Source organism: Humulus lupulus, chromosome 2 (assembly GCF_963169125.1).
Source record: "Humulus lupulus chromosome 2, drHumLupu1.1, whole genome shotgun sequence".
Classification (NCBI taxonomy): Eukaryota; Viridiplantae; Streptophyta; class Magnoliopsida; order Rosales; family Cannabaceae; genus Humulus; species Humulus lupulus.
The window spans coordinates 296,076,966-296,102,641 of NC_084794.1; the positions used below are offsets into that span (position 1 = coordinate 296,076,966).

The 25,676-nt window shown below is 31.9% G+C and overlaps 3 protein-coding genes and 1 pseudogene across 4 annotated transcripts; all 4 read left to right on the forward strand.

Annotated features, from left to right (window-relative positions):
• Positions 1-121: 121 nt before the first annotated feature.
• Positions 122-4,943, forward strand: LOC133819970 (uncharacterized; annotated as a pseudogene).
• A 481-nt stretch (positions 4,944-5,424) lies between these two features.
• LOC133819972 (uncharacterized protein At4g14342) lies at positions 5,425-9,498 on the forward strand. The gene is made up of 5 exons (XM_062253360.1): positions 5,425-5,595; positions 7,788-7,847; positions 8,198-8,283; positions 8,405-8,528; positions 9,091-9,498. The coding sequence occupies exons 2-5, from the start codon at positions 7,842-7,844 to the stop codon at positions 9,136-9,138; spliced, it is 264 nt and encodes an 87-aa protein (XP_062109344.1). The 5' UTR covers positions 5,425-5,595; positions 7,788-7,841; the 3' UTR covers positions 9,139-9,498.
• Positions 9,499-10,844: 1,346 nt separating this feature from the next.
• LOC133819973 (putative pentatricopeptide repeat-containing protein At3g23330) lies at positions 10,845-14,034 on the forward strand. The gene has a single exon (XM_062253361.1). It carries the CDS (start codon positions 10,941-10,943, stop codon positions 13,218-13,220), a length of 2,280 nt encoding a protein of 759 aa, XP_062109345.1. The 5' UTR covers positions 10,845-10,940; the 3' UTR covers positions 13,221-14,034.
• A 5,791-nt stretch (positions 14,035-19,825) lies between these two features.
• LOC133819974 (casein kinase 1-like protein 10) lies at positions 19,826-25,436 on the forward strand. 2 transcript variants are annotated; one of them, XM_062253363.1, is made up of 14 exons: positions 19,826-20,691; positions 20,801-20,841; positions 21,378-21,447; positions 21,600-21,748; positions 21,838-21,933; positions 22,874-22,944; positions 23,190-23,251; positions 23,356-23,419; positions 23,505-23,589; positions 23,789-23,915; positions 24,051-24,124; positions 24,246-24,309; positions 24,490-24,623; positions 24,770-25,436. In XM_062253363.1, the coding sequence occupies exons 1-14, from the start codon at positions 20,616-20,618 to the stop codon at positions 25,055-25,057; spliced, it is 1,401 nt and encodes a 466-aa protein (XP_062109347.1). In that variant the 5' UTR covers positions 19,826-20,615; the 3' UTR covers positions 25,058-25,436. The 2 variants fall into 2 exon arrangements, with proteins under 2 accessions (XP_062109347.1, XP_062109346.1); XM_062253362.1 differs by having other exon boundaries at positions 19,828-20,691; positions 24,767-25,436.
• The last annotated feature ends 240 nt before the right edge of the window (positions 25,437-25,676 follow it).

Sequence of the window (25,676 nt, forward strand, 5' to 3'; positions counted from 1 at the left end):
TGGAGATTGAAAAGAAAAAGACTTTTTACCAATATAACATTTTTGTGTAAATGCTAACCAAACTAGATATGTTTTAATTATCTTGAAACCAAAAACAACTACTTTTAATTGATTCCATTTTTCCAAAAAAGTTACCAAACTCTTTAATCATGTAAAATTTTGTTACATTCCCAAATAAATTTTGTTTGGTTCACACGTTTATCCCTAATTAAAGATAATTGGATTGATCGGATAAGAGGAAGAGTTCTGTTTTGTTTATGTTCTCTCTGGATTGGGGTGTTTTTGCTTACACTTAGGTGCTATCAAGACTCAAAGTAAGAGACTTTTTGTTGTCATTGCAGAACTGGGATTGGGCTCTGGTTATTAATTGTTTCTTCAGTATCCATTCATCTACATCTGCAAAATGTTACAGATTCGTTTATGAGCTGCACTCCCTTCGATAGTTGGGGAATTAAAATGTACACATAGAAGTGTGGATCCACAAGGACGTATAGTATTAGTAGTTGAATGCAATAATGGACACTGTGAAGGCTTGGATCAATAAGTTAAAATCAAAGGAAAAGGTGAGGTCGTCGAAAAGCAAGGAAGCTACAAGCAATGTGAAAGAGGGATTGAAAGCAGCTGCAAGTGAAGAAGCACCTTCGAATGTAACAAAACAGAAGGTCGCAGCTGCAAAACAGTATATAGAAAATCATTACAAGAAGCAGATGAAAAGCTTGCAGGAGAGGAGAGAGCGGTATGGTTTTTATGCTTTTATTATGTTGAGTTCCTTTTTAACTTTGAAGTCCACATTTTAATTGTTCTGTACTTGTTATTCTCCTTGATTACAGCTCATTATTGTCTGTTTGCCTAGTTCATTTCATGGAATATTGGCATTAGCATTGTTATCGATCATTTCAGGCATTGCATATTTTACTGCTTCATTGTTTAGTGTAATATTTATGCAATATCAGATAGAAATTTGGATAGATTGCACTTTAATGCACTGACTATAGAAAATAGCAAAATAGCCACTGGAAATGGATGGCACACAAAATATGTAGATTGACAATGATCCAATAAAATTCTCTTGCGAGTTGTGAGGAGAAGCTAAAATTATCTAATTTAAATATAACATAAATCTTTCTTCCTTTCCTCAATAATCTCATGGTTAAGCATGCAGTAGATTATGTTCAACTTGCTTCTTTGTTTTTCTTATGTAATTTTTGTGAATTCTAAAGCTATTGGTCTCTGATATAATGGCAATTTTTCCAGGTTCAACAAAGTAGTTAGCTATCAATTACATTTAGTAAAATAATACTATTAAGCAATTGTTGTCTTATTTTTATTCTGAGCCATTTGGAGTGATTGCATTTTGTGTAATACAGACGCAATATACTTGAGAAGAAGTTGGCCGATGCTGAAGTCTCCGAGGAAGAGCAGAGCAACTTGCTCAAGTATTTGGAGAAGAAGGAAACAGAGTACATGCGTCTTCAAAGGCATAAAATGGGTGCTGATGATTTTGAGCCATTAACAATGATAGGGAAGGGTGCATTTGGAGAGGTAATAACTGATGCAAGTTTATATCTCATAGGCAACCTATGTACTGGATTCACCATTCATGTGAAAACCTGAGGAGCATTCATATGTACTGTCAGAGAAAGTTTCTGCTGCTGTACAGCGCCAGGATTCCCTGAGTAGCTAGTTCTTATTCTTTTAGTTGTTTTGGCTTTATCATGACACACTTTTGGAGATTTGAAAAATTTCGTTTTCTTATGATCGTACATGACCAAATGTACCTGTTTTTTTGCTTCCGTGACCTACTTTGTTTCTGCATGTAGGTTAGAGTGTGTAGAGAAAAAGCAACAGGTCATGTATATGCAATGAAGAAGCTAAAGAAATCAGAGATGCTTCGCAGAGGCCAAGTATAAACTTTTTCCTAACTTCGTAGACAGTCATATATATTTCTTTTGTTTCTTATGCTTATTCCCTATAATTATATGTTTGTGTTCAGGTTGAACATGTGAAAGCTGAAAGGAATCTACTTGCAGAGGTTGAGAGTAATTGCATCGTCAAACTCTATTGCTCCTTTCAAGATGAGGAATATTTATATCTCATCATGGAGTATCTTCCTGGTGGAGATATGATGACTTTACTTTGACTGAAGATGAGGCTAGGTTTTATGTTGGAGAAACAGTGCTTGCTATTGAATCAATTCATAAACATAATTATATTCATAGGTATGTTAATACTGTAAACTTGCTATTTGATAGCATTAGGTATGCATTTCCATCATTCTTGTTGTGTAACATCGTGAGAACCCTTTTTTTTTATTTGTTATGTTACAGAGATATCAAACCTGACAACTTGCTGCTTGACAAAGATGGTCACATGAAATTATCAGATTTCGGATTGTGTAAACCACTGGACTGTAGTAATCTCCAAGAAAAAGATTTTTCTGTGGGAAACAACCTTAGTGGGGCTCTCCAGAGCGATGGACGCCCTGTTGCTCCGAAACGCACCCAGCAGGAGCAATTGCAGCACTGGCAGAGGAACAGAAGGATGCTTGTGAGATTCCAATACTTGTTCAAAATATGTCTTGTCATTATTGTATACAGTAGATTGAAGCATTGCACTAAGTTATCAAGACATTTGATTTCCATGAAGGGTCTGTTGTCCACAATCTATGCTCTGCTGGAAATCATCGCTGTCCTATTATGGCTGCATGATGATTTATGTTATGCCTGACATTCTATGGGATTGCAGGCTTATTCTACTGTTGGAACACCTGACTATATCGCCCCAGAGGTTCTGCTGAAGAAAGGATATGGAATGGAATGTGACTGGTCAGTATTTTAAGTAGAATTTCCTGTTTCATACATAAATGTATTCTTGATGTTGAGACTTATGGTTTTTCTAATACTATTCAGGTGGTCACTTGGTGCTATCATGTATGAAATGCTTGTGGGATATCCACCCTTTTATTCAGATGAACCCGTGTCAACCTGCAGGAAGGTAATGGAGCCTAGAATTTGATGTAACTTTGATATTTGTAATGGGAACTTTGACTGTTTGATTTATAATTTGACATTTGTCACTAATCTGATTCTTAGTTTATTTTATTTTCCACTTATTTCATGTCTGTGTTGCCATTGATAGTTGATGCCTTCTCAATATCATGCAGATAGTAAATTGGAGAACCCATTTGAAATTTCCAGAAGAAGCAAAGCTTTCTCCGGAGGCAAAGGACCTGATTAGTAAACTCTTATGTAATGTTGACCAGAGGCTTGGAACCAAAGGGGCAGATGAAATAAAGGTGTTGTGTGGTGTGTTCTGTGCTAGATTCTTTGGTCTGTGCTCGAATTTAGATAATAGTTCATGTGTTCAACTAGTTGGCTTGGTATTTTCAGGCTCATCCATGGTTCATTGGTATTGAGTGGGACAAATTGTATCAAATAAAAGCTGCATTTATTCCCGAGGTCAATGATGAATTGGATACTCAGAACTTTGAGAAGTTTGACGAGGTAATTTAGTATGCTAGCTCGTATGCACTCACAAGAATTACCAGATCTGGGGGTTGTAATATAAGTTATAACTTATTCTCTGTCTTTCTGACCATGGATTCTTGAACAGGGCGAGAATGAAATTCAAACCTCATCAAAAGCAGGTCCGTGGAGAAAGGTGCGTACCTATTTCGTTTTATTGTTGCCCTGAGTAGATTTCGTTAACAAAATTAGGAATGATCAATTGCTTTTTTTCTTTCACGTCTGATTTGTAAGCAGGAATGGCACACCTTAATTTGTAAATATTGGGTTGATGAAGTTTTAAATTTCAAAATAATATTTTAATTTAGTTCATAAGACAATATCCATTTATAATAAAAGTAGGTAGTTCTGCATGTTCTTTAGCTTCTCCTCCTCTTCTCTTTCTTTCTTGTTAATAAGTTTTGCACATTCTTTCAACATTGACAATGTTTTCTTGGTCAATTTTTGCTGATGTTGTGAACTTGATGCAGATGCTGTCATCTAAGGATATCAACTTTGTGGGATACACATATAAAAACTTTGAAATTGTAAATGATCATCAATTACCTGGGATAGGTACGTAGTTCGTTACGCTTTTAAACTGCCCCTTGCAAAATTTGTGACAGTTTTTACTGTACCAATGCCTTATTTATAACTACAAATCCATTTTAAAAAGCACAAATTCTAAAATCTAAATGATCTGTTAAAGGCAGTTGAATTTATTTTCAAGTTTAGATTTTGTCTGTAATTTGTTTTTTTTATTCCGAAATTGGATCAAGAAGTTACATGTTTTTCACATATGGATTCCTCTATGCAGCTGAGTTGAAAAAGAAGAGCACAAAAAGTAAAAGGCCTTCCATCAAAACCCTTTTTGGTAAAGATCATCATCAGCCTATGACATCCATTGTGGAACTTTCTTAATCATAAAAATCAAGTCTTTCTGAATTTTCTGTTTATAACCTGCCCGGTTTTTGTAATTTCCAGATGATGAGTCTTCAATAGCTACCAACCACCAACCTGTCCAAGGGAGCTTTTTGAAACTGCTCCCTCCCCAACTGGAAGTTCCAGAGAAGCAGAGTGAATCCAAGTGAGGCTCGAACTAATTTTCCGTTTTGTTTTTCTTCGTAACATCAGATCGCGGCCAGCAGCACCCGAAGATGATGATTAACTTATGATAGAGATGAACAGTTTTTATGGGGCAAAGTCCCTGGGAGGGAGTGGTTTGGGGGATACTATTAGCAGTTGGTCAGATACCTTATTTGTATTTTCTTTCAAGTATATATTCTTTGAAATTGTTGTGTATTCTTTTTTTGTTTTCGATTTCCCACTTCACCAAGGTGCAAAAAATCTGTGTACAATAGCTGCAAATTGTTCTTGTATCTAACTATCACCTTAAATGTAGTTATGAGATGTCAAAAGGGTTTGTGATTGTTATGAATTTTTCCATCTCTTATTGGAAAAAAAAAAAAGTAGTATGAGTTGATTATGTTAGACTCAATTCAAATGTTATAATGAAGCATTTTATATTAGGAGTTTTCTTCTATTAAACTCTGCCAAATTCGTAGTGTTTTTTATGCAAGTCAATATTATGGTAATTTCTTCTCAATAAACACAAATTGATTATTTTTATTAAGAGGGTTCTTTCTTTCTCCTATGTTCCAACTGGTTTTCCCCACCCAGTTGTGGCTGAGCATAAAATCCGAAAAACTGAAAAAATCGGATAAACCGACCATCTGAACACCGAAAAAACCGAAACCTATTAAATCGAACATAGAAAAAACCGCCACTATTTGGTCAGTTTGAAAATATTATCCGGACCGACCGACGGAACCGAAACCGACCGAATACTATTATATATAATAATATAATATTATATAATTATTAATTAAAAAAAATCTGATATGTTTTTTTACTAGGGCATCTCTCACTCTCGATCTCTCTATCTCTATAGCATATACTCTCAGCAGCTCAGCCCCTACTGTGTCGCCTCCTTCCTTCCTCTCTGTCTCCTCCCTCCGGCGACTGCCCAAACGAACGGAACGGAACAGCCCAGCCTCTTCCTCTCTGTCTCTCTCCTCATCTCCTCCTCTTCCTCTCTGTTTCGCTATCCTTCTTCCCAGCCCAAACGAACGGAACGGACCGCGCAAACGCGACTCGGCGGCAGCACTGCCCAGCCCACTCCGGCGACTGCTTCGGAGTCTGGAATTGAAGAAGAAAGATAAGCTAGTGTAAAATCATCTCATTCAAATTGACGTTAGGAATATGTTAGATTGTGCTGACAAGTTTAGTTGATGAATTTGGGGGAAGAAGGTTATGTTATTGTTAGTGAGAAAAAAGTGCCCAAGCAGCAGAAGAATATGCTGTAAGGCCTGTAATTGGGCTTCTGCATTATATCGTCGGCCCCAAAAAAAAATTGTCTTTTCAGTTTTAGAATGGGTTTATGATAATGACCTAGTTTTGCTGTATCATAATCAAAAAGGGAATGCCAGTTTTCTTTTTGTGGTTACCAATTCTTCTTTTCTAACCCATACCATAAAATTAAAACATCCGAGAACATTCAAACGGTGCCATAGTTTTTTTTTATATATATATATTCTCTCTTGAATATATATGTTCACACTTTGTATATTATTTACTATGAACTTTAGAAAATAAACATTCGTCGGACTACAGACGGTAGTTGGAGACCATAGAAAAAGCACGGGACATTTGCTACTGGACTTTAAAATAAACAATAATCAATTCGGTTTGGTCGGTTTAACCGACCAAACTGCGGTCTAAAACGGTCGGTTTTTTTTTAAACTGGTTTGGTTCGGTCGGTTTTTGGATTGCACCAATCCGGACCGAAAACCGAATTCTGAATTTTTTGTTGTGAAAAAACCGCCCAAACCGACCGATGCTCACCCTTAGTTGTAAGGGTTTCTTTAGCAAATGAATAATGTTTTTCCCCCAAAATTGATAATTTAACTTGTACTTTTTTACTCTTTTTTTTTTAATATATGGATCTCCCTAATCTTTCTTAAAATAATCATTTGGTTCCTCGAATTTTTTTTTAAACTTACTAAATGTGAATCACATCGGTTTTATATGAAAAATGATTTATGACCTAACATAGAGTAATTTATAAACCAGGTAATTTAACACATGTATTAAGTTTGGGAAATGATACTTTTAAAAAAATAGTTTTTTGTTTACATAATTAAAAATTTGAAAATTAAACATAAAATGTGTTTGGTAACTCTATTTTTATTTATTATTTTTTTAAATTTTAATTAAAATTTATTAAATTTTGAAAATAGAATTTTTTCACTTTCAAATTTTTTTTAAACAGTTTTCAATTTTTCCTTTCTTTTTTTCTTCTCTTCTTCAAACCAACACCTTATATTGTTAAACAAAAAATAAAAATAAAAGTTATCAAATGTGTTTATTATTTTTTGTTTTTAAAAACAAAAAACAAAAATAGTTACCAAACATATTTTTATTTTTTAAAAATAAAGAAACAAAAATAAAATTATATTTCTTTTAATAGGCCACATCTTTTCCCTATTAAAAGATACCAAACTCATTTATAGAAGAAAAAAAAGTTATCTTTACTATTGTGTTTGGTAAAATTTTTGTTTTTGAATTTTTTAAACACAAAAATAGAAATATTATTTTTATTTTTGTTTTTTATTTTTAAAAAATAAAAATATGTTTGATAACTATTTTTGTTTTTTGTTTTTAAAAATAAAAAATAAAAAATTCGTTTGATAACTTTTATTTTTATGTTTTGTTTAGCAATATAAAATGAGGTGGTGATTTGAAGAAGAGAAAAAAAAAAACTAAAAGTTGAAAACAATTTAAAAAAAATTTGAAAGTGAAAATTTTCTATTTTCAAAATTTAATAAATTTTGTTTAAAATTTAAAAAAATAAGAAATAAAAATAGAGTTACTAAACACTATTTTATGTTTAATTGTCAAATTTTTAATTAATTAAATAAAAAAACTGTTTTTTAATGGTTACCAAACAACACCTAAATAATCAATTTGTAATTTTTTTTAATAAGCTTATGGGCATATAAAAATATAATTTTAATTTTTAATCTCTTTGTTTTATATAAATAATTTTTATTTGATTAATTCAAAATTATATTTAAATGAATTAAGAATAACAAAAACATATAGAAATCAGATAAATTATAAAACTAGAGGTATCATAATATTAGAAATTTGTAGGATTTGTAAATAAAGAGCATCGATTTGTTTGAATCAGTTGGCAGGTTCCACCAACGCTGAGTCAACTCGCTCTCTCGCTCGCTCCTCACTGTTCCTCCGAAACGCTTCTTCCTACACCCAAATATGCAGGTATTTCTTCAATTCTCAAATCTTTTTCCTTTTTTTGTTTTAATTAATTAATAAATTCTTGACCTTTGATAGTGGATGCATCTTCTCCCGAATTTCTTTTTGAACTGTAAAACTATAAACCCTAGGAGACCAGATTTCACTTGTGCATCACCATATTTAGCAATGAAACACGGTCGATTCAATCCCTGTTGTATGCGTTGTTATTTTGGTCCGTCTTAAAAAAATTCATTGTCAACTCTAAAGTATAAACCCTAGACCAGGCTGCAATTGTGTGTATATATATTATACGATTATGGTGGTTGTTAATTTGTCAATGCTAACCATTGGGCTTCTGTGTTTGGTGGGTTTAGGCCAGTGATAGGTTCAATATCAATTCCCAGCTTGAACATCTTCAAGCGAAATATGTTGGTACTGGGCATGCTGACTTGAACAGATTGTGAGTGCTTTCTTTTCATTTCTTTTGGGTCATTTTTGTGATATTGTTATATCATTATGAACAAAATTATATATACATATAATTGTGGTGAGATGGTTGATTTTTGGTGGGGATTTTGTAGTGAATGGGCAGTGAACATTCAACGTGATAGCTATGCATCCTATGTTGGACATTACCCACTTCTGGCTTACTTTGCTATTGCTGAAAACGAATCCATTGGAAGAGAACGCTACAACTTTATGCAGGTTCTACTCTTGTTACAATCAGTTTAGCTAAATTGAACTCAGACAATACCCTATCTCATTTGTGATATTGCCAGTTCTATACGGAATTCCATGCCATTGGGCAGTCACAGCTATGCTATGTTGAAATGAAAAATCATGTTCCTTTCACTCTAGCCCTGTGTGTGCTGTGTTTTGAATGGTCAATTTTGCACTTGCAATGAAACTTCTTCAGCTTGCTCATGACATATTTAATACTTCTATTATTAATGTACTGAAAAATTAATGTCTCAGCTCTGTTTAACTTCTAGTTGAGTGGCAACATCAGCTAATATACTTAAAAAACAATATTATATGATGTCTGTTGTTTGCACTCAACCTTTATTTAACTAAACTCGATGAAGATATGTTGTCAACACACTTTCTTCTGCTTCTGGTGCTTATGCTTTGGTAATTCATTGATGATATTTGGTACTTGGATCTTAATATTGTAATCTGAGGCAAAAATATGACTGCTTAGTGATTCTTCTCCAGTTATAGATTCTAATGAAAAGTTACTGATTCATCTTTCTCATTTTCTATGCAGAAAATGCTTTTGCCATGTGGGCTTCCGCCTGAAAGAGAGGACGACTGAGAATCTCCGACGAGAGATCAAGCTGAACTGTTTTTAATCTCTGGTCTTCTTCAGGCTCTGCAGGTTCCATTTCCATTTGGGATATCTGTATATCTGTTGCATTGAAGCAGTGATTATATTTGACATTAAATAGGATATTGAATGCTGAGATTGATTTCTTTCTTGTTTGTGAATTTCTTATCATTAGTTTAAGTAGTCCAGACTTGTACTTTTGGATTCTATGTCTTTCGGATAGGTTTTGTCTAACTTCCCTTGGTCTTCTTGTTCTTCAAATTTCAAGTAAACTGTTCACTTCTGGTGTAGAACTACCAATGAGCAAATGAGTAGAAAATATTGACTGAGGTGATTTTGATGGCATCATTGACTGAGGTGATTTTGTTCATGTTCTCTCTCTTTGTTGAAATCAGAATGGTGTTAGTTGGATGTTGAGTTTGTTCAATGTATGTGTACTCATTTGGAGATTGGAAAGAAAAAGACCTTTTACCAATACAACATTTTTGTGTAAATCCTAACCAAACTGGATATGTTTTAATTATCTTGAAACCAAAAACTACTACTTTTAATTGATTCCATTTTTCCAAAAAAAATTCCAAAGAAGTTACCAAATTCTTTTATCATGTAAAATTTTGTTACATTCCCAAATAAATTGTGTTTGGTCCACACGTTCATCCGTAATTAAAGATAATTGGATTGATCGGACAATTGATTTCTAAATGAAATTAGTTTGTTCTTAGGCCAACTCCATTATCTAATTTAAAGCTATGCATTTTATATATATTTTTTTTTTGTAGGAAAATTTATATACACTATAACTAAATTTTTGAATAGTTTGTTTTAATTAAAATCAAGGGTTTATGTATTTTTAGACCATGTGTTTTGGTTCATTACCTGTTTGGACCTTGTGTTTTAAAAAATTATTTTTTTGATTCTGTGTTTTCTAAAAAGTTCAAATAGACCCCTAAATCTGATTTAGATAAAAGTTTTTTGAACTAAAATCAAAAATAATTCATCAAACTAATATCTCGAAATAAAAATATCGTCATTCTGCTTGAGAACTGTATTGTTATATTTAATTTTTTGTTCATCAAAATCAGGTCTAGGGGCCTATTTGAACCATTTTACAAAATACAGGGTCTTAAAAATAATTTGTCAAAAATACAGGGTCCAAACAGATAATAAAGTAAAATACATGGTCTAAAAATGTACAAAACCTAAAATCAATATTTATAGCATAAGTACATATAAGAAATCATGTCTAATTTGACTACGTTATGCAACGGTTGAGGAGATGAGATAAATTCATTGACCTAAATTAATTTGCCATATTTATTATCTTCAAAATTTAGAAAAAGTGACGATAAGATTTTGTTTGACTAAACAATGCAACGGTTGAGATTGTGGTTAAATTAATCTATTGACTCGGTCAATCCACAAAATATTTTATCTTCAAAAGTAAAAATAAGATATTATTTGACTACACATACAACCATCAAATTAATCCATTGGCTAATAAGTTTTTTATTATCAAAATTTGTATATAATAATTATTATGATTTAATAAAATAACATAATAATAAAGTATATTTTTTGTGTGTGTGTGAAATTCTTAGTTCTGAGTTGGAGTTGTCCTTAAGACCATTATTAATAATAAAAAAAAAAGAATAATAATTTAAAAAAAAAAAAAGAAAAAAGAAAAGTGGAAACATAAGTACAAAAATTAGAGTATTTTACAAAATCCAAACCTATATATTGTTAAATATTAAGTCTTTCTATCTGTATACAACAGATGACTTCTTCCTCTGATGACCCAAAAAATGCTCAAAACGATTCTCAAGAATCCTGGAAATGTCAAAACAAAGTTTCAGGCCAAACAACTCCATGCTCAAATTCTCATCACCGGTAGCTCATCTCCTTCTCACATCTCCACACTACTTTCTCTCTACTCAAACTTTAACCTCTTACATTACTCGCTTCTTCTCTTTCACACACTCCACTCTCCTTCCGTTCTGGCATGGAAGTCCATCATCAGAAGCTACACTTCCCATGCTCTTTTTCGTCAAGCTTTGGCTTCTTTCGTCGAAATGCGGGCTTTTGGGATATACCCAGATCACAATGTGTTCCCTTCGGTCGTAAAATCATGTGCTGTGCTCATGGACTTGAGGTTGGGGGAATCGGTTCATGGGTCTATCATTCGTTATGGTATGGATTCGGATTTGTATACATGCAATGCCCTCATGAATATGTATTCCAAAATTCAGAGCTTGAGTGGCGATGGTGGGCAGAGGTTTGATGCTCTTCATGTGCTTGATGAAATTCCTGAACGAAAGCGAGTTTGTACTAAAAGTGTAAGCTTTGCTGAAAGTGAAAGTAAAAAAATAGTATCTTTTGTGAATGCTGCTGATGAGACTGCGTATAGTAGCGAGTTAAATAAAGGAAAAATTGTATCTTTTGGAGATGTGTTGCCTCAAGATGTTGCATTTAGGGAAGCAGCAGGAAGAGCTTTGCAGATAGATAGTGTGAGAAAAGTCTTTGAAATGATGCCAAAAAGGGATGTTGTTTCGTGGAATACAGTGATTGCAGGAAATGCACAAAATGGTATGTATAAAGAGGCTTTGTCAATGCTTAGGGAAATGGGGAATGCGAATCTAAAGCCTGATTCTTTCACTTTGTCCAGTGTTGTTCCTATATTTGCAGAATACGTGGATGTTATCAAGGGTAAGGAGATTCATGGTTATGCCATAAGAAGTGGGTTTGATTCAGATGTATTCATTGGAAGCAGCTTAATTGACATGTACGCAAAGTGTACTAGAATAGAAGATTCACGTCGAGTTTTCGATCTCTTACCTCGTCGTGATGCCATTTCATGGAATTCCATCATTGCAGGCTGTGTACAGAATGGAGCATTTGATGAAGGCCTGAGATTCTTTCGGCAGATGTTAAGTGCTAAAATTCAGCCAATGCCGGTAACCTTTTCGAGTATCATGCCTGCTTGTGCCCACTTAACAACTCTTCATTTAGGTAAGCAACTCCATGGATACATTATCAGGGGCAGATTCGATGAAAATGTGTACATAGCGAGCTCGCTAGTAGACATGTATGCTAAATGTGGGAACATTAGGATGGCTAGGTGGATTTTCGATAGAATAGAGTCACATGACATAGTGTCATGGACGGCCATTATCATGGGATATGCTTTGAATGGCTATGGAAATGATGCCATTGCCTTATTTGAGCAAATGGAAACAGAGGGAATAAAACCCGGTTATGTCTCATTTATAGCTATATTAACTGCCTGCAGTCATGCTGGATTGATCGATAGAGCATGGGAGTATTTTAATTCTATGACTGAAAATTATGGGATTGCTCCTGGTTTGGAGCACTATGCTGCAGTTGCAGACCTCTTTGGTCGAGCCGGAAGGTTGGAGGAAGCTTATAATCTTATCTCAAATATGCATATAGAACCAACTGGAAGTGTATGGCTAACATTGCTGGCTGGTTGTAGAGTTCATAAAAAAACCGAACTGGCTGAAAAGGTTGCTGAGAAAATATTTGTTGTTGATCCTGAAAACATGGCTGCCTACGTGCTTTTGTCAAACGTTTACGCTGTTTCTGGGAGATGGAAAGAGGTGGCGAAGTTGAGAATGTGTATGAGGAATAGGGGCATGAGAAAGAAGCCAGCCTGCAGCTGGATTGAGATTAAAAACAAGGTGCATGCTTTTAGTGCAGGAGACAAATCACACCCGTACTACGAAAGAATTAATGAGGCTCTGAAAGTTCTTTTGGAAAAGATGGAGCGAGAAGGGTATGTAGCTGACACAAATGAGGTTCTCCATGATGTTGATGAGGAACAGAAGAAAACCTTGCTGTTTGGCCACAGCGAAAGGCTCGCCATTGCCTTTGGCATCCTTAATTCCCCTGCCGGCACAACCATTCGAATCACAAAGAACATTCGGGTTTGTGCGGACTGTCACACAGCAATCAAATTTATGTCAAAAATTTTAGGGAGGGAGATCATTGTGAGGGACAATAGCCGATTTCACCATTTCAATGGCGGACAGTGCTCTTGTGGAGATTACTGGTGATGAAGTAATACATAATGGAGCATGATTTGATATAGTGTTGTTGATACATTGCAAAGCAAAGACAGTGTTGAACTTCCATTAATGGATCAGGGGAAGAACAGTGGTGTGAAAAAATGGTATCTTAACATGGCTGAAGAGCTGTGCTGCTTACAAAAGCATCTGCATATTGTGCTGGATAGGACCCAAAGGGCCAAAGCTCCAGACAAAAGCAGTTGTGGAAAAGTTCATCCAGATAAGTTTTGATGGAAACCTGTGAATGATATGATCTGTTCATAATTCGGCCTGAGAATTCATATGATTGTTTTTGTAAACATGTCTTCAATGGGGTTTGCAGGTGGCCATAATGAAGCTTTAAAACCAATGTTCAGTAGCTGGTTTGGCCCCTTTAAGACCAAATAATGGTCACAGATCACAATCAATTCATATGAATGTGATTGAATACAATTAAGCACATTTTATTTGGTGTTAAAGCAAGTAAGATTAGTACATCAAATTGCTTAAAAGTCTTGTTTTTGTTAGTTAAACTTGATGTGATTATGTCAAATTGGTCAGCCATATTGGTTACACCAACCCCCACTTAAAATAACTAAAATTTAAAAAGTTTCAAGAAAAAAAATGTCATAATTAATTACTTTGGTCTTGGATCTTCAGCATGTTTGTGTGATTTTTGTGTTAGAATTACAAACTTGAAAGATACCATTTTTATTTATTTGTTACAATTGATTGATTTTGCAGCATGTCATCATGTCCCATGAACAACAAACCTTCTGGGTCATCATCATTAATTATGGTTGAAAAAGTTCCTTATTTTTCCCATTTTGTATAATTAATTGTAGTTCATTAATTAGAAAATATATGTGTATCTTTTGTAATGATTTTTTTTCAAAATAGTTGACAGATATAATTATTTCCTCACCGACTTTTCTTGCTATATATTGTTTGTTGTTTTTTTTTTTCCTATTTTTTTTATATATGTAAATTTGGCTATATTTCTGTTGAGAAAATAAATATTTAGAATTGACTAATTTATATGTATTTAGTTTTAAAATTGATTTATACTTCTAAAAAAATTTGATTGCTAATTTTCTAGTCAACTGATTCATTGGTCAAATAGTTTTGGATTGGATGGAATTCCTCTCCTCATTAAACAAAAATTTTAGCTTTTATATAAAAATACGTAATATATATATATATATATAACGGAAGCGACTACAATGTATTTTTTTTTTGCAATATCAGTACATTTTTTTTTCTATTTTTGGCATTTGGATAATATAATCTCAAATATTTTTATATGATGATGTACATTATATCTATATAGAACATCCTACAAATTTTTAAGAAATTCTAAATAAATTATGGTACCGAAACAGGGTCTAAACTGATTATTGCACATGTGCTTATTTTTTTGTGTACGCATGTAAAATTTGACAGTTTAAACTCTATTTTTGGCTCCGTAAATTATTCAGAATTTTTTCAAAATTTACAAGATATTCTAAATATCTACAATGTACACCGTCATATAAAAAAACTTGGGATTATATCTATACAGGTGCTGAAAATAGAAAAATGATGCACCAATATTAAAAAAAAAAAAAATGCGTTGTATTCGTTCATCACCCCCTCTTCTCTGTATATATAAAAGAAGTAGGAAAAGAAAATAGAAAATGACAATAGGGCTACCACCCTTCATAATAATATTAATTAAAATAGATAATCAAACACGTAAAAATTAATTATTACTCATAATGATTATAATGATGCTAACTAACTTAAAACTTAAAAACAAATTTTTAAAAAAATAAGTACTACCACAAAAAATGACTTTCAACCTAATTAACTTTTTCTTTTCTTTAATAATACTTGGCGTTAGTAAAAACGTTGAAATAAGATCCTATTGAAAATACTAATTTAAGATCATGAAAATAAGATCCTATTAATAAAAATGATTTATGTGCCTTTTCAAAAAAAAAAAAAAGATTTATGTGTTAGGTACTTAATATTATTTAAAAATATTATTAATTATTTTTATTAAATTTTTATAAATATCATGTCAATTTTAAATAAATAAATAAATAATATTATACATAAAAGAATGCATAAATATATTAAAAAAATTAAGTCAAAACATTACTTATAGTTTTTTTTTAAAATAAAATATGATAATATTTTTTATCACAAACTACCTTATTTAAGATTTATAATATTATTCAAATCACACATCGATGATTAAAGAAGAAGATTATTTATTCTTGATAAAAGATAAATATTATTATAATTTATTATTTAGTTACATAATCATACTATTTATACATACTACTTTTGTGTATAATGTATTTATTATGTATTATATATTATTATAATAATTATATTTTATAACATTTGAATTATATTAATATAATTAATAAATATCTAATATTGTATTAAATATTATTATAATAATGATATTTTATAATATTTAAATTTATATTAATATAATTAATAAATATATATTTTAATTAGTTTTAAAAATTTATTCTATTAAATATTTAAAATATTCCGTTTAAGTTAACAAAAAAAAATTAATTTTTTTTTATCTACAAGCTTTTTATATAGAATATATATACTAATCATTAATAAACACAACATGAATTTGAGGATCAAGTTAATTAATACAATATTATTTTTACTTTTTTGTAACATCCTATAAATATATTCATGTTATTGATAAGGCAACAAATGATTAAACTCAAAACCTCATCTATAAGAATAAAAGGAAATTAATGCTTCTAATTTAACAACTATGAGATATTATTACAACGAAATAATATTAGAAGATAAATCATATGAAGAGAAAAAAGTTAAGATAATTATTAGAAGGATAGAAGGAGAAACCAAAAATGTAACAAGCACCATTATAATATATTTCTTTTTAATGATTTTAACGTCATGATCATGTTGTGGATTATTTGATGTAAACTATATGAATGAATATATATATATATTTATATATATTTTGAGTGTCGACCAACTAGTAGTGACACATCAAATCAATGATACTTTCCCACTGTTTTTTCTCTTTTTTGCACATAGAAATGGAATAGATAGATAGATTGAGGAGCAATATCTTTACTTTACCTAACTTACACTTCTCTTTTGGGTGAACAAATCCCACTTAACTTTACACTATGTTTGGTTGGTACATTGGATAGTTAAGAAAATTGATTTATTGTGATATTGTTATATTACTCTTAAATTATTAATATGAAATTTGTGTAGAAAAATTAGTAATTTTTATTATGCTGCCCATGAAAAACATAAGGAAGAAAAAATGTGTCAGTTGGCATTATGAAGATTGTTTGTTTGTCTAAGTTGTTAGCATATTTATTTATTTATTATATAAAATTAATTTGTTACAACTAATTGTTTTAATATATTAAAAGTCAATATTTAATTTATTAACAAAATATTTTAATTAATGGTCAACATTATTTGTTATCTGATTTTGTTGTTACTCGATTTTTCATATCCCAATTGATTGAGAGAATATCTCCATCTGTGGCAGAGACTCTGATGGTATGTCTCACTTTATAAATATAGAGTATCAGTCCCCAAGCTCGCTGCTCATTCTGACTTTCAGTAACTCTATCTAAAAATAGTTAGTTAGAGCTTGGAAGCCCGTGTACTCTTTCTAACTTCTTTTTCTTTTCTTTTGTAGATCTAAAACTAGATCAAGATTATCAATTGAAATGATTGGAGGTATACAATATTCGATATTCCTTTTGTATATGTTCATTCTATATATTAATTATGCCTACATGTATATATGATTGTTCATATGCCTATGTTTATTTTAATCTAATATATATTTCATCAAGCGAGGAGGTTAACTATAACTCGCTAGTGTGAAAAGCTCATTCATCAAACACTTGGCAAGTCACTCGAGTCCTTCGTCATTGCGATAACATGACCTGACCTCGACCTGGAGCTCGCACGAGAAAGGAGATTAATGACATTATAGTAAATTGTGAACCTCTTATTTTATAAATAAAAAAGGTAAACCTTGTTGAAAGGGGGCAGAAAGTTTTGTTAAAAAAAAACACTTCAATAATAATAATACTCCAATTTCTCAAAATTATTTTTGTTATAAGTTTTTTGTGTGTAATTTTCTCATTTTCTGCATCTTCTTAATTATTCTTACAACAAAGATATTGTTAATGAAAAATGAGAGTTAACACCTTCATTTGTGTTTTTAAAACTTTGGTTGTGTTTGGTAAAATTTTTGTTTTTAAATTTTTTAAACACAAAAATGAAAATATTATTTTTATTTTTGTTTTTTATTTTTAAAAAATAAAAAAATGTTTGATAACTATTTTTGTTTTTAAAAATAGAAAATAATAAATGCGTTTGATAACTTTTATTTTTATGTTTTGTTTAGCAATATAAAATGAGGTGGTGATTTGAAGAAGAGAAGAAAAAAAAACTAAAAGTTGAAAACAATTTAAAAAAAATTTAAAAGTGAAAATTTTCTATTTTCAAAATTTAATAAATTTTGTTTAAAATTAAAAAAAATAAAAAATAAAAATAAAGTTACCAAACACTATTTTATGTTTAATTGTCAAATTTTTAATTAAATAAATAAAAAAACTGTTTTTTTAATGGTTACCAAACAACACATATACTTTCCTCTTTTCATTCTAATTTGAAGAGAAAATAATAATAATAATAGGCCCCACTAAAAAAATCACTTATTTTTCCCTTCCTTCCATTTTCTTTCCTACCCATCATCTTATTTTTCTATATTTTTCCACTTTTCCCTTCTACTATTTATTTCCCTCCTCTTTTCTTATTTGCCAAACATAGTGTTAAGGTAAAAGCCTACAAAATTAGCCTTATTAGAAATTATAATACATCTAAAATGTCACCTTGGCCTTTCTAGTAGGTACCCTTGAATATTCAAACACCAAATATATACAAGTATCTTGAGTACATATTGTACTAGTTTAAGGCTCAAGTTGGTTCAAAATTCAAATCCTCAATTATTAATTAGGAATGACATTATTATAATACACATGTATGTATTGGCCAAGATGAGCCTTGCATAAGGTTAAGAAAACAAAATAAGAGGGACATACATCTATCATTGGTCCACATACCCCAATAAATAATATTTAGGTCAAATCAATTACCAACTATTTATCTCTTTGTAAGCTTATAAAAGCAACACCTCAAATACCATGGGACATTTTTAGACCCCACTCACTCACAAGACTCCTTAATATTATTATCATTATTGTTATTAATTGCATGTATAAATGTAAATCAATCTTGTGTTAATACTTTTTTAATTTTAGGTCTTTGCACTATTTTTGGACAATCTCATTATTATCTTTCTAATCCTTTATTTAAAGACGGGTTTATAATTTTTTGGACCCTGTATTTTTTCTGATTACCTGTTTGGACCATGTATTTTAAAAGTTTATTTTTGACCCTATATTTTGTAAAATGGTTCAAATAGATCCATAAACTCAAATTTAATAAAGACAAAATTGAATATAACAACACAGTTTTTAAACAGAATGATTTTATTTTTGTTCTAAAATGTTAGTTTGGTGAATTATTTGTGATTTCAGTTGAGAAAACTTTGACCAAAATCGGATTTAGGGTTCTATTTGAACTATTTTATAAAATATAAGGTATAAAAAATAATTTGTTAAAATACAGAATCTAAACAAGTAATAGAAAAGCAAAACAGAAAGCGAAAGAAAAAAAAGGCACGCCATCTGTCTAATCATTAATCAAAGAAAGTCTAATAGTGTTCTCACTTTCTTATTTTCTTTCAAAATTATTTTTACATTAATTTTTTTAATACATCCAATTAAAATTTAAGAATCATTTTGTCTTTGTTAGGACACATTTGTAGTGATACTATCATTTTATAATTTTGTCATACTCATACACCATTTGATAATAATAATAATAATAAACTATAATACCCTTTTAACCAAATTCCATTATATATTAAAATTCTTTAAAAATGTTTTACACTTGTTATGCCATTTTTGCAAGCCTAAATATTTAAATTCAATTATTATTTTTCTAAATAAATAATTTTGAGTATATTATTGGTGGTGGGCACATCATTTTTCTTGTTGTTATAGTTCCTCCAAATTTTCATATCTATCTGAGATTTTATTTTCTAAAATATTTTCTTGAGGCAAAAAAATATTTCTACATATATATAATAATGATAAATTCGATTTTGTCCTTTTTTTTAGTGTGAAAGAGAATAATTATTTTTTTTACATGAATGGAACTGGAATCTAAATACATTTTTTTCTTGGTCACAAAGAAAAGAAACCTTTTTTATTTCTCCATTTATTACAACTTTATTTATAACTCTCCCTAAAAAAAATAGAATAATAATAAAATAAAAATAAAAAAACCTACTCTGTTCCCACGTGCCACTTCTAACACGTGCGGTATCTCCATTTTATAGCAGTTCAAGTATAGTTTGGACACTTCTCAGTCGTTAAATTATATTCTTTTTTATTTAAAAAAAATGAATTTGTCCTAAAAATATATAATAATAATTAAAAAAAAACCAATAATATCATCAAGCTTAGCTTTTTCCCTCACAATCATCCACTTTCTCATCCATTTTCCTCTCCTTTCCCGGAGTAACCTCTTCCTCTCTCTCTCTCTCATCTCAATTTTTCTTTTGTTCTCTCTCATACCCAGAAAAAATTTCCGATAAAAATTCTGTCTTTTTTAATTTTATTAGTTGTTTCCGAGAAAAATCAATCCGTGTCCTTAGCCCAGATCCAAAGATCTCCACGGAACCCTTAAAACTATTTTCATGTTTATAATTTCTTCGCCGTCATAATAGCAGGCATTAGATTCATTGTCCGATTTAAAAAACCTGTCTTGTACTGTCCATTCTTTGCCCAAACAGAAGTTTTTTTCTCTGAATATTTTTCTTTTCAGAAAAAACAATCCCTTCTCATTTTTGTTTCCTTGCCTTGTTTGATAATCAGAAACCTTTTTTAGGGTTCGATTGTCAATGGGTTTCGTTTAGATTATCAATAGTGTGGCATATTTTGTATTCTAGGAATTACATACCTTTAAGCATTTTATTTTTATTTTTAGCTTTGATTCATATAATATAGGTTTTGAATCATTGGGTTTTGTGTTAAAAAATTGATGGATCTGAGATTGTATTGCTAACTTAAATATTAGCTTAAGATTAGGAATAATACCCAGATGGGGGATGATCTTTTTGGTTGAAGGGAAGCTAATTTGGATCATAGTTTTGGTTGTTCTGGATTGGGATTGTGTTGAAACTCAAGAAAGGTGAAGTGGGGTTTTGAGTTTCTTTTTTATTTGTATATATATTCTCATTTGGGGATTTAGATCATGGAGCATGTTATTGGGGGGAAGTTTAAGCTGGGAAGGAAGATCGGGAGCGGATCTTTTGGTGAACTTTATTTGGGTATGTGATTAATGTGACTCTTTCTTTGGTTTGTTGTATTAGCATGCTTTCATGGCCCTTTTAGTGTGTTTGTGATCATGTTGCTCTGTCTTTATTTTTCTTCTTACAGGGATTAATGTACAAAGTGGAGAAGAGGTGGCCGTCAAGCTGGTATGTGGCCACCTACTTATTTTTTTTTTGTGTTGTATTGTTGAGTGGTGCTTGCCATTGTGGATGTCTAAAGTTCTCTTAGATCAGTATATGATTACTTGTTTAGTTATTATATACTTTATTGGGGTTTGTTAACATCTGAAGTAGTTGTTTAGCAATTGGCATTCAAAATATCAGCTTGTATTTTTTTTTAGCAGCTATGTGTCTATTATAAACCCCTCTCATGACATGAGTGCATGTGCATATTGCCGTCTTATACACATTGATAATGTCTTGCATGACGTTTGCAAGTTTAATATCAAAATACTCAAGGACTTGTGCATGTTCACGCACATTTTCTGAAACCATGTAAAATTTGTTTGTGTATGCATCTCTTTTGAGCTTGGTTAATGGATTAGTTGATTTATAATCATCCTGCCTCTTTTATTTTATTGTGGTATAAAGTTTCTAGAGTTCATCTGTACTTGATATTCTCTGTTCCAGTTTATGATTATTTTTGTGACTTGATTACCAACTTATATATTCTTGTTTTCCAGGAATCAGTGAAGACGAAGCATCCTCAATTGCACTATGAGTCAAAGTTGTACATGCTTCTTCAAGGAGGAAGTGGGTTTTCTTCTTCTTCTTCTTCTTCTTTTTTCCTTTCGACCATATAGCTATCTTTTCTGTTAACATTTTGGTTTTGATTTTGAGAATTATTAGTTAATATTGTAGACTTGTAGTTCATTTGTGTTGATTTATTACCTTATATCATATAGCGGGCATCCCCCATCTCAAATGGTTTGGAGTTGAGGGTGAATACAATGTCATGGTTATTGATCTTCTTGGGCCAAGCCTTGAAGACCTTTTCAATTATTGCAATCGGAAATTCACGTTGAAGACTGTGTTAATGCTTGCAGATCAGTTAGTAAGTTAGCTATTGCCTTCAGAAATGGTTTTCTAATGTGATTTAAATGGCTGCCATTCTCACTTTTCGCCCTGCACTGGTTTTTCTAGATAAACAGGGTTGAATACATGCACTCGCGTGGTTTTCTTCATCGTGATATTAAGCCCGACAACTTTTTAATGGGTCTGGGGCGCAAAGCTAACCAGGTATATTTCTTCAGCGGTTTTGCTTTGGCATGCATTTCATTTTTCTCAATGCAAAGTACCCATGCATTTATGACGGTTGGCGGCTGTATAGTTTTGTGTAAAGATCTTTGTATTGGTTAAAATGTAACACATTATGTTTGAACTGGGGAGTTTTGTGTGTAGCAATAATGTTTTGTAATGGAATGCAGTATGTTTCTTGACATATTAATTAAGTAATTTATTTTATGGCAGAATATACTTTATTTTCATCAATGTAAGTTCTCAATTTAGTAGAACGTATTCCTGCCCTGGTATCTCTTTTGTAGTGAAATTTTATCCAAAAGAGGCTTTACCTTACTCACTTTCTCACTTCATGTTGCTGGGTACTATAAAATTTTAACAACTATTGTGATTGTATGCTCTTAAATTATGTTAGGGGGCATATTTCATGTTAATTATAAGGTTCAGGATGAAGAAAGAAAATAATGGTTAAAACATAATTATCAATGTTTTTCATTGTTGAAATACAGTCTGGAGGATGGCTTTTGGTTTTGGAAATCTGAGTAAAACTAGGGTTTGATCTTTCTATTTTTGGGAAATTCTGGGAAAGATTTAACTTTCCTTTTTCTTCCATAATGAGAAAATAATAATTGAGGATTTACTTAAAAGTAGAACAGAATTTCATAAACTAGGATAGTTGGAACCTTGGCTCTTGTGTCACAGCACCTTAAATTTGAATTCATATTTTCATTGATTGTGATATTGGACACTAAACTTCCTAAACTTATGAACCTTTATGAATTGGGGTAGGGATGGCTTTATCCTTTTATGAGTCACTTTTGTTAAGTTCACCTGAACTTGGTTATGCTATCTATCAAAGCTAGAATAATTAATTCACAGTTTGATGTTGGGACAGCCTAACACTCTGTTTTTTTAATTTTATTTTTAATCTTTATTGCAGGTATATATCATAGACTATGGTCTTGCGAAAAAGTATAGGGATCTTCAGACGCACAAGCACATTCCATACAGGTAGCAGATATTTGAGAAATATTATGGTCTTAAGTAAAGTGGAAGATGTTTATATCATGTGTAATGATTATCACTGTGCTGAGTTTTAACTTATAAATGTTAATATTAAATAACAAGTTTTTAGATTGGTTTGGGCAAACATTAGGGTGATACTTGTGTGTTTCTCATTATCAATTTTGTGTTCTTGGATCCAAATTTGCTTCAACCTTCAAATTTCTGCTCATTATGTTAATTTATTGTTTCAGGGAAAACAAGAATCTCACAGGAACAGCTCGTTATGCAAGTGTTAACACTCACCTTGGAGTTGGTGAGCCATTTATAATTCATAATTAGAGAATATGTTATTTGTTTCTCCCGGTAATGCTCGAGACTTTTGGGCTTTATCTAATTGTGAATATAATCTTTATGCAGAGCAAAGCAGAAGAGATGATTTGGAGTCTCTTGGTTATGTGCTTATGTATTTTTTGAGGGGAAGGTTGGATACTTGTGTGATATGCTGAAATCCATTTTTCATTGCTCGGTTTCACCATATTATTTACTTATTTTATTTTCTTTACTAGTCTTCCCTGGCAGGGATTAAAAGCAGGTACGAAAAAACAGAAATACGACAAGATCAGTGAAAAGAAGATGCTTACTCCCATAGAGGTATGATCTTTAGCTCTTGCAAGTAGTGTAGAGTGAAATTAGCATTTATAACTCTCTTATGAGAATATGGTATTATTAGCTCATTACAGATGGTTGGTGGTGAATTTTTCAGCTCACTTCCATTGATATTTGATACCATGCACTGTTATTTTTTAAAGTAAAGGCATGGGAGATACTGATATGCCTACTACTTTGACAGGTTCTTTGTAAATCATATCCATCAGAATTTACATCGTACTTCCATTATTGTCGGTCGTTACGGTTTGAAGACAAACCAGACTACTCATATCTGAAGAGGCTTTTCCGAGACTTATTTATTCGAGAAGGTTAATTATTAAAAGATTCTTGAGGCTTCAATTTCAAAGTCCTTGTCACCAATGTGTTAGTGATGCATTGGACTTTTCAGATTATGGATCTTTTGAGAGTTAATCTTATCTGAGTGAGAATCTATTTTTTTCCAGGGTATCAGTTTGACTATGTATTTGATTGGACTATACTGAAATATCCACAGATTGGATCCAGTTCAAGAGCACGGGTGTGTACATTATTTATTACATCTGCAATACACTTGCAAAATTACCGACTAGAACTTGGATCCATGCTTTCTGTATACTCTCTCTTATCCATATTTATTCTGTTTTTTCCCCCTTTTGTAGCAACCAAGTGGGAAACCGGTTCTAAATCCTGGGCCATCTGCAGAGAGAACAGAGAGACCTTCAGGTTTGTTCTTTTTTTTTTGAGAGATCAAGTGGGAAACATCCACCTTCGCTACCCTAGTGGGCATTGTTTGCACATGTTTAGAAGCTCTATTATGTGGTCAGTGAATTTTTGAGCCTTTTTCTCCTTGTTTAATGAAGTTAAACTAATTGCTCGTTGTTTTATGTTGGAATGTTCCATTAGTGGGACAGGAGATTCGAGAAAGATTCTCTGGTGCAGTTGAGGCTTTTGCGAGAAGGAATAACTCTGGGCATGGTTTGCATGGAGACCATTCCAGACACAGAACTTCAGATGATGCACCATCGTCAAAAGATGTGGTAAGTGTTTTGCAAGCAGTGCAACCATATTTTGTTTGTGTATAATTTGTATTGCTTTGTGCCTTAATTGTGTTTTTCAAAATCCTGCAAGGTCAGATTTCTGGAATTGATGTCCATTGTGTCTCCTTTTATTTTTATTTCAGCAGAAACCTGATTCTGAAAGGGCTCGGAGTTCTTCCCGGAATGGTAGTGCTTCAAAGAGGCCTGTTTTATCAAGCAGTCGACCAAGCTCTTCTGGCGAGCCTAGTGAGAATCGTTCAAGCCGGCTGGTCTCAAGCAGTGGTCGCCTGTCAACAACCCAAAGAATTCAACCCGGGTTTGAGTCCAAAACCACTTCTTTCTCCCGCAATTCTGCAGCAGGCACAAGAGGCAGTCGTGACGATACTCTTAGAAGCTTTGAGCTCCTTTCAATTGGCACAGGAAAGAGGAAATAAATAAAAGAAAGTAAAAAAAAAAATGGTGAAGACCATCTGGTAAGTGCTTGTGTCAAAGTTCCAAGATTCCTTTTGTAGTAGAGCGACCAAAGATGTCATCAGCAACAAAAATGGTTGGTCAGTAAGTCTGTATATGCGTATCCATTGTTGGGTTCCATTCACAGTGTAAAAACATTCAATGAAGTTTCTCCTTGAGACAAAGTCTTCTTCTATTTTATGGCCTTTCCCTTCAAGTAAACACTCCCTCCCTTCCTCTATAATATATAGCATCCAAGTAAGAGATGGAATTATCTCACCAAAGGGAATTGTTTATATCTTCTGAGACACTGGTAGCTGTAATAAGTACACCTCTATTATTATTACTTTTTAATTTTTGCTATATACTTTCAGATAAAGATAACTTACTTTGGTTAAAGTATAATCTATTAGAATAGATTAGATTGAAAGTCTGATTCTTGGGATATCTTAGCTTTGGGGAAAAGTGACACTGGCATGACTCTCTACTCTGTGTGCTTTGCTTTTGTGTATTTTATTGGGTGTAATGTAAAGTGTCAGGGCATCACATATATAGTTGTTGTGGTTGCTTGTGTTAACCAGGGCTGATAATATGAGTTTTGCT